The 12,521-nt window shown below is 42.7% G+C and overlaps 2 protein-coding genes across 2 annotated transcripts; both read right to left on the bottom strand.

Annotated features, from left to right (window-relative positions):
- Positions 1 to 954: 954 nt before the first annotated feature.
- Positions 955 to 4,496, bottom strand: LOC311314837 (pancreatic progenitor cell differentiation and proliferation factor-like). Its single transcript, XM_084445346.1, has 5 exons — positions 4,329 to 4,496; positions 1,965 to 2,043; positions 1,695 to 1,772; positions 1,520 to 1,613; positions 955 to 1,391 (listed from the first exon to the last, which is right to left on the bottom strand). The coding sequence occupies exons 2-5, from the start codon at positions 2,017 to 2,019 to the stop codon at positions 1,259 to 1,261; spliced, it is 360 nt and encodes a 119-aa protein (XP_084301472.1). The 5' UTR covers positions 2,020 to 2,043; positions 4,329 to 4,496; the 3' UTR covers positions 955 to 1,258.
- Positions 4,497 to 5,217: 721 nt separating this feature from the next.
- On the bottom strand, positions 5,218 to 11,529 carry LOC311314774 (tumor protein D54-like). The gene is made up of 8 exons (XM_084445259.1): positions 11,115 to 11,529; positions 10,610 to 10,722; positions 10,334 to 10,482; positions 9,987 to 10,034; positions 9,354 to 9,455; positions 7,255 to 7,293; positions 5,959 to 6,007; positions 5,218 to 5,863 (listed from the first exon to the last, which is right to left on the bottom strand). The coding sequence occupies exons 1-8, from the start codon at positions 11,125 to 11,127 to the stop codon at positions 5,810 to 5,812; spliced, it is 567 nt and encodes a 188-aa protein (XP_084301385.1). The 5' UTR covers positions 11,128 to 11,529; the 3' UTR covers positions 5,218 to 5,809.
- Positions 11,530 to 12,521: the final 992 nt, after the last annotated feature.

Raw genomic sequence — 12,521 nt, 5'->3', positions numbered from 1 at the left:
TATCCACACTCTCCCAGTCCCCTCCCCTCCTCCAGACCCCCCCAGAACAAAGAGCAGACAGAAGGAAATGTTTCTCTGCGCTTAACCCATCCCGTTGTCCGTCTCCCAAGGGCAGCCAGGAGCAGCCAGTAGGCTGGGGACCAACCAAGCGCTCCTGTCAGACTTCGTCAGCGTTAGAGATCTGCATGTTTTTTTTTCATATTGGGTTCTTGGGAGGAGACCCTTGTGACCTCGGGGAGAACATGCAAATTCCACACAGAAAGGCCTGGGGACTGTCCTGCTGTGAGGCGACAGTACTAGGTACTACACCACCATGTCACACGTGAGCTATTTGGGGTTCAGTGTCTTGGTCAAGGGCACTTTGGCACCATGCGGACCAGGGACCTTCTGACCCCCAGCCGGCTGCTCTACCTCCCGAGCTCCGTGACGCCAGAGGATTCTCCCCTCACACCATGAGGCCTGTTTCCTGCCCTTTACTACCCTTAAAGTCGCACAGAAATGAAAAAAGCATTCTGTCCCATTTTGGTTCACATAATTGGTCATAGTGTTCACCTATTCAACGATGTATGCCAAAAAAATTACAAAATTTTACTTTTGTTGTAATCTTATATCAAAGTATATAATTTCTTACTTCCTGGAAAACGGTAGGTCACGTGCAATTACGACACCAGGTACCTTAGATTTTAGGCCAATAATCTCACAACATCCACCCTGTCAATCAAAAGGTCAACTACTCTGCAGCCTCAAGTGTTGAATATCCTGCCTGCTCGATAAGTTTCCAATGAAATTCATCTAAACGTATGTCCCGCCCTTGCAGCCCGTTTCAGGTGGAAATACGTCAAAGTACGGAAGCAAGATGTTCTCCAACTTCCCTTTCGGTGCGACGTTAACAGTGTTCTTTGTTCCCTGTAAGGAGTAAGCCAGGCCAATGAAATACAGCACACCACACAAGTATTGGCTGCATGCACTTAGTTTATTCAACAGCAAAAGTATTTTTGGTCGTGAAAAAAAATAAGTACATTATACAAAATACAGCAAATAGAGAGGAAATGCAACTTCCATCATTAAAAGGTATAAAAAGAAACCTGGGTCACCTCCATCCAACAGACTGAAGTGTGGGTTTGGGGCTACGAGGGCTACGGGGGGCTACGAGGGAGGAGGAAGGGGTTTGGGGTAGAGGGGTAGGGAGGAGGAAGGGGTTTGTGGTAGAGGGGCTACGAGGGGCAGGGAGGAGGAAGGGGTTTGGGGTAGAGGGAATCTAGGAGGGGTTGGGTGGAGGGGATTCCAGCTCCACCTTCCCAGAGTCACTGCTCTCACTGAGCTTCCTCTTCAGAGCCATCTCCTTGGCAACGCACGTCACCTGACCGTTGGTCACTGTGTAGGTTCCAGTCCTGCCATGGAAGGAAACATAATTATAACAAGGAACAAAACAAAGAAGATGAAGACATCACACACCACATCAATCATGGCTCCTACTCATTATTTGAACATTTTGTTTCTTAAAAGTCTGAAGACTCACTTCTGGGACTCTGATCCGTTTTGCATGCCTGGCTGGTTCTGTTTGGAGAAGAAGAAGGAGGACCACCAGTGGCCAGAGTCTTGTCTGGGGAGTCCTGAGGGGAACACAACAAACATTAGGACCACGGTCACAGATTTCAAATGTTTTTCCCCATTTATTCCTGTTTTTTTGTTACCTGGGTGGTGTGGAATGACCTCCCCTGTAAATTCAGAACTGCCACACGAGCTGTTGCTAGACGTGGACCCAATACGCCCTAGAACACACACATAATGATAATGCTGTAATAATGCTGTTAGTAAAATAGTTTTCATCAAATTATCAAATATCAAATTTAGAATGTTTAAAGGGGAAAATATAGCCAAGGATTGGGATCTGAACATGAACCCAATCATTATATGCTGTAATTTGTCTGCTTTTATCCTACAGAATCTGCAGTATCACTCACTTCTGTAGTAATCATGGGTGGCACTGAGGGAGCCAGTGGATGGAATGGAGGCCATTTTCAAAGATGGAGGATAGTAAACCTTGGGGGAGGGAGAGAGAGAAGAGAAGGATGGGTTCTTATAAATGGGAGATACAGGGACAGGAACATCGCAACAGTGGGGGGTCAGGAGCCAGACGGATGCTGCTAGGTTTTTACTGAAAGCATCACAGTATCCTTACCACAGACAAATATGTTGTAAAGCATGGAGCTTAACAGGCCTCCATCTCAGTATGTAGTATAATGTACACTGTATGTGACTAGCAGAAACCACAAATTGTGTTTCATACACTAGGCAAGTTTCAAAGAAAGCTTGCTCCATGCTCCATGCTACTGATCCCTTTGCTCTGTTGAATCCAAAATAGACAAGACTCTCCAGGATGCTATGGCACAATCATGCAGGTTTATGTAAGACTGCCTTGTCCAGACATTGCTCTTGATGCTTACACCTGGTTATAGTAAAATTGGCACCTCCTCGATAAACAGTTTAGGGCAGGGGTTCTCAACCTTTTGTAACTTAAGGCTCACTTTTAAATGTTAAAAAACATCCTGAGGGCCCCCTTCCCAAAACATAACATGACTGAAGTTTGCATGTTAGTTGAACACATTTGTCTCAACACCAATTGATTGGTGTGGTGATATTCAAACGTAAGAGGTCATTGAAATTATGCATTTTAACTTGACGTTTTTTATTCAGGTGTCAATGACATATATGTCATTCAGCGTAGCGCTGAGCGTTTGTTTTTTTAAATGTGGCATTCAAAATAAAATAATGTCATTTTTTCTGGGTGGTTATATTTCTGCCAGTCTACGCATGGATATATAAACTTGTGATTATGAAAAAAAAAAAAGAATTTGAGGGGGCACTCAGCATTGTACTGAATGACATGGGACACCTTTACATTATTGACTCTTACTTGTTAATTCTTGAGTACATAGATATAGATACATATGTTTATATACAGATATAAAAATAACTATACTTTTTAAATTACCAAACTTTATTTTATTTTTCTCTAACCATTTGGCAGTAGGCTACCACTGCCTCCACAGCCCACTGGATGGCGCTCTGTGGACCACCGGTGGGTCACAGACCACTGGTTGAGAATGGCTGGTTTAGGGTCAAAAGTGTCAACTTTTCCTGTAGAAACTAGACAGGTCTTGACGATAGCGAACTCCCAAATTCCACCACAGCTCCACATGGTCATTCCTTCATTCTTGCCTTCAGTCTGAATAGTGGGGCTGGTCAGCAGCTGAGCTCAGAGTCTGGTTTCAACTGACTCAAATAACTGGGCTGGCTGGGTCAGTGTGTGTGACACAAAACAGCACGCCCAGTCAGGAAGTTCAAGTTCAAGAGGTTTTACTGTATTTGCCATATGCTACAAGTACAAGTGCATTGGAATTCTTGGTCCTGCTTCTTTCCACAGTTGCTTATCAGTTCCTATGTCCCTGACTGAACAATGTAATATTGTGAATAATATAAAATAAGAAAGCAGACCTAACAGTAAAGCCTCTATGAATATACTACATTTGAATAATATAATATTAACCAGAACCTAGAAAGAACCTACACCTAAGTCACCTACCTCAAAATATATTGGCCTATTAGAATATGAATATGTTAAAATGTACATGCAAATAATGGTGCTACCCCCAACCCAAAACGCAAGACTGAACACTATATTACATGTTTGATCCTATATTGGTTTAGATCAGTCCAGATACAGATTCCAGATAGCTGACTGGGGATTTCAAGTGTGAGGTGGCTACAGTAATAGGCAGCCTACTCGCCTGCATTACATAAGTAGAACACATCACAGATCCAGGATGAACCTAGAGGCAATCCCCTCTGTGTTTAGGCAAAAAAAATACATCAAAACAATAAAACTGATATGGAAGGCCTGATTGATATGCCCCTCTGATGGTGGTTTGAGACAAAACTGAGAGGCAGCAGAGGACTATCTATTCTATTTACAATCAAGCTCATCTTATTTCTGTATTAAGGTTTGTGTGCAGGTTACAGCTGGTTAAAGACATTTGAACATGCCTGAGAGGATTTTTCTCTCCCTGTAATTCCTCTTTACATCAATTAATCTAATACATAAGATGTTCTGAATTGTTGGCTCAACGTTAATCATTTCATTACACCTGTCATCAATCTATAGGCTATATTCTATAGGCCTACACGCAGTGGATCATCATGACTGTTTCATTGCTTAAATTAACATTGGATCACTTTGACAGAGCAGGATAAATTATCATTGACATCATTGACAGAAAGTGCTAATTATATTTGATTTATAATTAGGCCTACCCCAATAATCTTACCTCTTAATTGGTGTAGATGTGAATAACACCAAATGCGGTGGAGGTTGGCTGGCAAGGCTTGATAGTAGAGATATATGCTAGTTGTTGAGACCCATTTGAGGGAACGGGATGTCTATTAGGACCTCTAAGGTCTCTCTGGCTCCTTCAATCCCGTTGCTCTGAAGGATGAGTAACAGGTTGCTTTATATAGACCTACGTGTACAGGGTGAAGTCGGCCGCACGCACAGGCATGGGCGGAGTTAAGACACGTTTGCAACTGCTTGCATACCAAGAACACAAACCATGCGGTTGCAGGTAGACAAGTCACGGGGATTCGGCTCGCAGCTGTGAAACACATTAAGGTTATTATTGGCATAGGCTAGCTACACAACGTGATAGTAAGATAATGCGAAAAACAACTAGACTACTAAGAATGGACTGCAACGTGAACTATAGTGGTAGATGGTCCGTTCTAACGTGATTTTCACAATAGATGAATGCGGCAGGAGTAATCTGAATACAAAATATAATTATTGAGTCATACATATACTCTCAGCTTTCCTGAGTTCTTGCACCCTCCCTGGTGGTCTAGTGGTTAGGATTCGGCGCTCTCACCGCCGCGGCCCGGGTTCGATTCCCGGTCAGGGAACACGTTTTTGCGTTATAACTTTGCTTGTTTAACTGTGATATGATGATCTGGTAGTAATAATGTTAACCATTATATTAAGAGTAATATAGGTAAAGGATAGCGGTAATCGAGTATTTCGGAGAGCCTTGTAATAAAAAATGTTACTATAGGGTAATAACATTACATGAGGGTTAAATAACTACTTAACTCATACATTTCCTTTGCAATTGACTTTAATTGAAAACTCTGAAACATACAAAAAATACACTCATAATTTGGTAATGCAGCACTTTTATCAAAAGCGACTTACAATGTTTTGAGCTAGTGTTGGGTTAAGTACTGAACCACAGATTATTGCATGATAGTAAAACGTCTCTACATGACAGTATTCACTACAGTACATACAGATATTCTCCCTGCTGTCTAACACACAGAGCTATAATAATTGGAGAGGTTGCAAATTCAGAATAGTTTGTACTTACAATTCACTGAATGCCATTTAAAAGAGGTTTACACGGTATATCCCCCCCATCTGCACCTCAGTGGTCTGGATGCATCGGCCTATCCTGCTCACACGGGAAACTCTGGGAAAACAGCCTAATAGTGGCCTACATGGACTTCTACTGGGGGGCAGGAGCATCTCCCACACAGAGACATTGGTTAAATAGCTATTTCCCCCCCACACTCTTTTCCCAGACTCAGCCAATACACAACATTTTCAATTCATAATTTATCCAATTTGCATACACCTCTTATGCAATAACAAGTCTGATGGGGTACTGGTCCCATGTTTAAGTCAGCAAGGGTGCGTAGCAACATGACAGGAGGGCGGAGCTGATGTGATGTATTAGAAAGGGCCATCCTGTGAGGGGCTTCAGTCAAACCCAGAGGTGCTTCCGCCATTCGATCGGTTGCCAGCCATCTTGTCCTGTGTAAGGGATGTACCGTAACAGTCGTTCATTTTACATCCAAGGTGCTAACTTCCCTTTCCTTTTTGGTTTGGTTACATTGTGACCAACTCACCTTCACATTTCCTACCATGTCCTCAAAAGACTTGAATGTTGAGGAAGGCCTGTAAGAAAGTAGAAATGCTTATCACTTGTTGCTGTGTGTCATGTAATCACAAAATAACAGGTTTGTTTTCTTTTTGCAATTTCTTGGGTATATTTAGCTAACACACACACGTACACACAGACAGACACACATCAACCACATCCGGCTTAGGCCTGGACCTGATGCTCTTAGGCTTTCTTGCCCTGAAAATGTAATTTAATGTAATTCATTGCTCTATAAATGTTCTTAGCCGTTAGACAAATATATTCCAGGAGCTTGCTCCAGGTTGCCTGTTTTAATATCCGTGTTGCTTTTATGGCTCTGTGTGCTGCTAACCCTGTTCTGCCTTCCCTCTCCCTAGTGCCTCTCTCTCTCCCTCCTATCTTCTAACCAGGTCCAGTGGATGCCCCACTGTCACCAGCAGACCTCCCTGAGTCCGATAGATACCCCTTTGTCTGCTTTGGATGTCGTAGCACTTAGTTAACACACACACACATACACACAGACATACACCAGCCCACTTCCGGCTTTAGGCCTGGGCCATAGCAAACACACACCAGTATTTGCCATGTCTCTCCAATGTTGTTTTTTAGCTTCTCTTACTCTGAAAATGTAATTTAATGTAATTTATTGCTTTATAAATGTTCTTATCTCAAACATACTCCAGGAGCTTGCTCGATCGCCTTGTTGAGAGGGGTCAGGGAAGAATTTTTACAGCTCACTTATCTGGCCCCCGGGTGATTACTGTGATTACTGTTTGCTTCCCTCTGGAATATGTAGGGGTGGGTCGTATACCCACCTCCCTTGTTCTCTATAAAGCGCATTGTGTTTCCTCTGGGTATGAAATGCGCTATACAAATAAAGCTTTGATTGATTGATTGATTGAACTTGCAAGTCATGAGGCGTATGATGTGGACCATGCAGTAGTCATGTCCAATCAAGCTCCGGCCCTGAAACCCCCATCATACCATCACAGTTCCACGGTTATGCTGACCACAAAGCAGCTAAACAGGCAGTCACACTTGTTTCAGTTATTATGATTAAATGCTTAAATTCTTTGTGTAGGCTTTAAAAAAATCAATGTCAGTGATGTCATTGGACATATTTGCCCTCTGAAGTTTCCGCGATTATGTCTGTCATGTAGGGAAATGGCTACACTGATAGTGGTTTTAAAAAGACCTACACACAGAATTGAAGCATTTAATCTAAATAATATGAAGTGGAACCAGCGTGACTGAGCCCTGATGTCAGTGAAGAGTGTTTTACCTCATAGTAGGCACGCTTATGGAGTGGTTCAAGGAGGGCCTGGTTGCGTCAGAGAGCAGTGGGAAGAGAAGGGTGTAAGAGCATTACAGCAAAAAGGAGAAGGAGAACACAACAGCCAGAGCAAACACATCTTTAAGGCGCTATTGTACTTGTACAATTGTCGTTTGAGACACTGATGCAACCTTTTCTCCTGGATATCTCTGGATTCTTCACATCTCCCAAAGTCTCACCCAAAAATAGCCATGTTATACTTTTTTTTTAAGGTAATCTAAAATCTTACCAAAGCCTCTGGGGCTGTATATACAGTAATCCATAATGCACACTTTGTTTAATGAAGAGGGGAACCAGGGGGTTATGGTACTAGCTAGACTAGCTAGCTGGAGTTAACAACATAGGATTGGGATCCTTTCAATTTGGCGGACGCCTCTTTCAGAGGCCACACCAAATGTGGCCATTAACAACTACAGTAAGGGGACATTTCACAATGTATCGTCAATGGATAGAAGTGAGTGGGGGGAGCCATTGGCCGAAGAAGAGCAGGATGGCACATCTGAGGGATCAGAGCCCTCTGCTGAATGGAAAGGAGCTCCGGCGCATATGGTCCAAATAAGTCCTGCTCCGGCCCAATTTACGTCCTGTTTACATCTAGACTTGAACACATATCACGTCAAGCGAGGTGTGAGATAAGCTGGTGTAGGAGCTTCTTACCGAGGTGGACTTGGCAGTGGCAGAGCTCTGTACGTTCAGCAGCGTTAAATGAAAAGCAGACATTAGGGTCGAGCAGGTCACAGGTCACACCAGCTTCCATGTACAAGGTAGGAACGTGGGGATGGTGTAATGGATTTTAACAGATCTAGTCAAAAAAGGATTTACCAAGATTCGCTCAAAAGGTTGAGTCTGGTTTATTGTGAAAACATACGAGCGCAAGGACTTTCTGGACAACGCAACAAGAGTGGTTTATCCAGAGAAGTGAGCCAAAGCTCGTCTGGTACCACCTTATATGTGCTCAAACAAGGATGTGATGCTAGCCGACATTTGGTTGGCTGACTCATCTATATACGTCATAGTAAGGTGACGGATATCAAACAGTGGTCGAGGGATGCAAAGAAAAGCGTGGTACACTTTGAATATAGACAAAGGAACAAAAGGCCTGAGCCAGGATGGGAAGGTTGAAGTGTGAGGCCTTTCCTGTCCTGGTGAGGATACAACAACAGGGGTCTGTCTTAAAAGAGAAGTGAGGAAGACAGAGGTTCAGGAGGTGTTTGGAATTACAAAAGGAGAGAGAGAACAAAGGTTTAAGGTGTTTGGATGTAAATTCTATAACAATGGACAGGAGTGGTGCAGACGTAGGGGTACCAGCTATCGCTGTTCAACTTAGATGTACAGGTATGGTTGGATTATTATGATTTCCTCCTTCCAGGAACTAAAAAACCTCAGCCTCAAAATGCCCTGTGAAGGTTTAACAGTGCAGTCTTGTGTTGTCTTCTGTTGCGGTTAGCCTAGGTCCTGGTACCCTAGGTCCTGTTACCCTAGGAAATGAAGCAGACCAATCTGGGAGAAGTGGAATTTTGTGTAGTGTGTTCCACTGACCATAAGTGAAGTGAGGTAGAAGTGAACATTCTAAAGCTTCTAAAACTTAAAATCTTTTTTTTTTATGAATAACCTTGTTATAACCTTCTAAATGTGTCCATGTTCTTTGTCGGGTTATAACTGTGGTTAGATAGAATACTAGAATATGTAGGGGTGGGACCTATGCCCAGCCCCCCATTGCTCTCTGTAAAGCACATTGTGTTGTCTCTGTGTATGAAATGCGCTATACAAATAAAGTTCGATTTGATTTAATTACATGAAGTACTGCCTAGCGGGTAACCATGTGGGGCTTCTCTGACAGTGAAGGACTGATTGGATTAAAAATATGGATGAATCATTCAGTGGATTAGGAAAAGAGAGACTGGATCTGTAGGCATGACTCAGGGATGGATTACTCTAGGGCAGAGTGGGGGTACCAGTTTTATGGGATACATAAAAGGGCGTTAAGAGAGGGTGGACAGGTGGAGAGAGAGAGTGGAAGATCGGGGATACAGAGGGGTACAGGGTACCTCATCTCTCCTAGTCTCTTGGTGATGGCCACACCCACTGAGGACAGGGCAGCAGTGGTCACCTGGCCTGCATGGGAGAGGCTCTCCCGGGTTCTCTTAAACCTATTGACAAAGAAAGGCACAGTCCAAAGGTACAGAAACAGAGTGTGAACGAACAGAGAGGGATCACTAGGCTTAATGTCACACTGTCGTGAGCCACGGGCAGGAGTCAAGACACATGCGGAGAACTGGAAGGGCTGTGTTGGCACAAACACACACACACACACACACACACACACACACACACACACACACACACACACACACACACCACACAAGACCCTGGGACACAAGCCATCAGCTTCACTCCATCTTGGCACAGCAGCTCCTAAAATACGCAGTCTGTTTTCAACAAGTGAAGCTCCCTCGCCCCCCTCCCCCCCCGCTGCTAAGTCGGACTATTAGACAGGCTATTCACAGGCTATTCACAGGACTCTGATCCTGTTTGACCTCAAAATCCCATCAGCTGTCCCTAAGAAGAGCTCACTGTACAACATGTGAGAGTAGAACAACAACTTTTGGAAAACAATCTGTCTCCAAACTCCGCTATCTAAAATGGGATAGAATTATTTAAACAAGATGACCACCACTCACGTGTTCGACTGGCTTATGTCCTCCAGGGTCGCTGACGCTGAGAGATATCTGCGAACACGTTAAATGGCATATAATTATCAGGGCATCCTTTTAAAGAGAGCATGACATTTGTGAGCTTGTCTTTCATGGTTATGTAACTATCACACTGCTAATACTGTACAAGAAGCTGGGCAATCTGATGGTGGTGGTGAGATTGTGAGAAGGGACATTAGTTAGCGAAGGAACATTAGTTATACCTGACCCTGTGATCAAAACTCAAAATAGCCTATGCTTAATGCCAACAGGACACATTGTAGTATAAAACATGACAGGCCCTAGAGTGAGGATTTATATGCGTAAACACTTACGGGGTGGAGGTTTGGACCTCCTGCCAACCTTTGGCCAGGTTTTGTTTAAGACCACTCAGGGGGCCCATTCCCAGTTGACTCTTGATCTCCACGGCATATTTCTCTTTGGCCAAGAGCACCTGCCGCAAAGTCTGTATTTCATCCTCTACCTGGGTGGAATAAAGACAAGTTTACAGTTTGCAGTGTGGTGGGACCTGCATAGATCATAATAGATGAATGAATGAATGAATGAATGAATGAATGAATGAATGAATGAATGAATGAATGAATGAAAACCTTAGTTAACTCCATCTTTAGATTATCCACATCCTCCTCTGTTAGATTTGGAGGCGAGCCTTCATTTCTTTGATTTCCAGTAGAAAAGTTAAAAGATGGGTCCCCACCAAAACCTTGAGGAGCAGAGTCAAGTCAAAAACATAATATTCATACGCTAAGTCAGGGCTACATGTAGCTAACATCTGATCTCATTTCCTATAAAACTGGTACACGCAATGTGTCCAGTTTCGATCAAAAGTAGTTTTGACAGAAATATTATGTCCTCACTTTAGGTGTTGTCATTGGCGCTGACTCCACCATCATCATCATGCTCATGTCATACTAGTTAGTAGCTGTTAGGGCGGCGTACCTCTGCCTACCTGTTGCGCTTACAGACATAGGCTACTGTAGTGTTGGGTTTCTTAGCGACACCACAAAGACGGTCAAGTTTAAATCGTTTTGGCCTACCATATAATTTAGTGTAGCACATCACTCTCATACTATGCAGTTAAATCAAAAATCTTACCCGTTCTGTTCATGTTGAGCAGACGACCAGCTCCTTTCTACTGGCAATTTCAGTGTAAGGTTAGCTGACGTTAGCCAAACTACCTGTTGGGTAGCACTAGCTGGTGCTAGCAGGCAGCAGCTAAAACTTCGAAACAAGCAACCCTCTAATCTCAATAACCAAATGTAAAAATTCAGCCTGTGCAACACAATTTTGTTTAATTTAAAATAATATATCGTATCAAATACTGTTTTGGTCTAGCTGGCTGGCTAGTTAACTAGCTAGTGAAAGCCGTATTTCAGTGAATGCCTATAGCCAGGCAAGCCCGGTCATTCCTAAACTGCACCGTGATGATGACGAGATGTTGTCCTGGGATGATGCGCGTTTTCTTTTTCAAGGCAGAACGTTGAAAGGACATTGAAAAAATATCTGTAGTCCAACGCACTGCTACGGAAATGTGTTGGTGGTCATATGTAACTAAGATCTGTTGTCTGCCTGTTTATTACCTAATATTATGAGCCCTTTTGAGCATGATCAAATGACCTCATCTGTTTCAGCCATCTCAGCAGTCTTGTAAACCAGTAGCCTGGACTTTGGCTCCATCTACTGGCTATAAATGCACCACTCCTCCACATTTTGACGCAAAGCATTTCAGACATTTTCTACAAAGTGAACTATATCGTTAAATGTATTGAGATAACTTTCGCTTGAAATTGATTCACTTCGTCTAGTATTCTCAGATTAGAATTAGAGTTGAAATGACAGAGGGAGAAAAAAGTAAATGTTCAAGAACATTTATTTAACAACAGCAAATCGGATCAATGACCCACCTTGTTTTCTTTCAGACACACAACTACCATGCTACAACATAACGGTCAAGATTTATACTTCATATTTAAGTGTATGTACACGCGACCTCAACCATTAAACCATGCGTTGCAAAATTTAATGGCCACATCGAAACATCATTTAAAACTGCTAAAAGCTGCTCATTAAAAACATGACAAAATAAGAAATTAAATAAGAATGCATATTACCATATCACTATTGTTACACTATATACTATGTTGTCTGTATCTAGATATTTTTTATAGAGCCATTTCCTGATCATTGATCCAGTAGTTGTTTTTTTTTGGAACACATTGCATTCAACTCAGAACAATTAGCATATTCCAATATCTCAGTGAAGAAGCCATAACAGGAACATCTATGTTTTTTTCAGGAGGGTACAGGAACACTGTATAAGGGTCAGAGGTCAACAACCATACCATCACTAGAAGAAGGCAGGCAAGAGTAGTTCCGAAACCCAATGTAAACCATGAAACACGTCATTGGCATTTAAAGAAACAGATACAATGATAAGGATAATATTGGATTATGGCAAATTATTACACCGCTGCACTGGATGCATATTCACTTGTATAAAAT

The sequence above is a fragment of the Borostomias antarcticus genome, assembly GCF_949987555.1.
Source record: "Borostomias antarcticus genome assembly, chromosome: 11".
Classification (NCBI taxonomy): domain Eukaryota; kingdom Metazoa; phylum Chordata; class Actinopteri; order Stomiiformes; family Stomiidae; genus Borostomias; species Borostomias antarcticus.
Note: the sequence above shows the minus strand (reverse complement) of the source record. Positions and strands in the feature narration are given on the sequence as shown.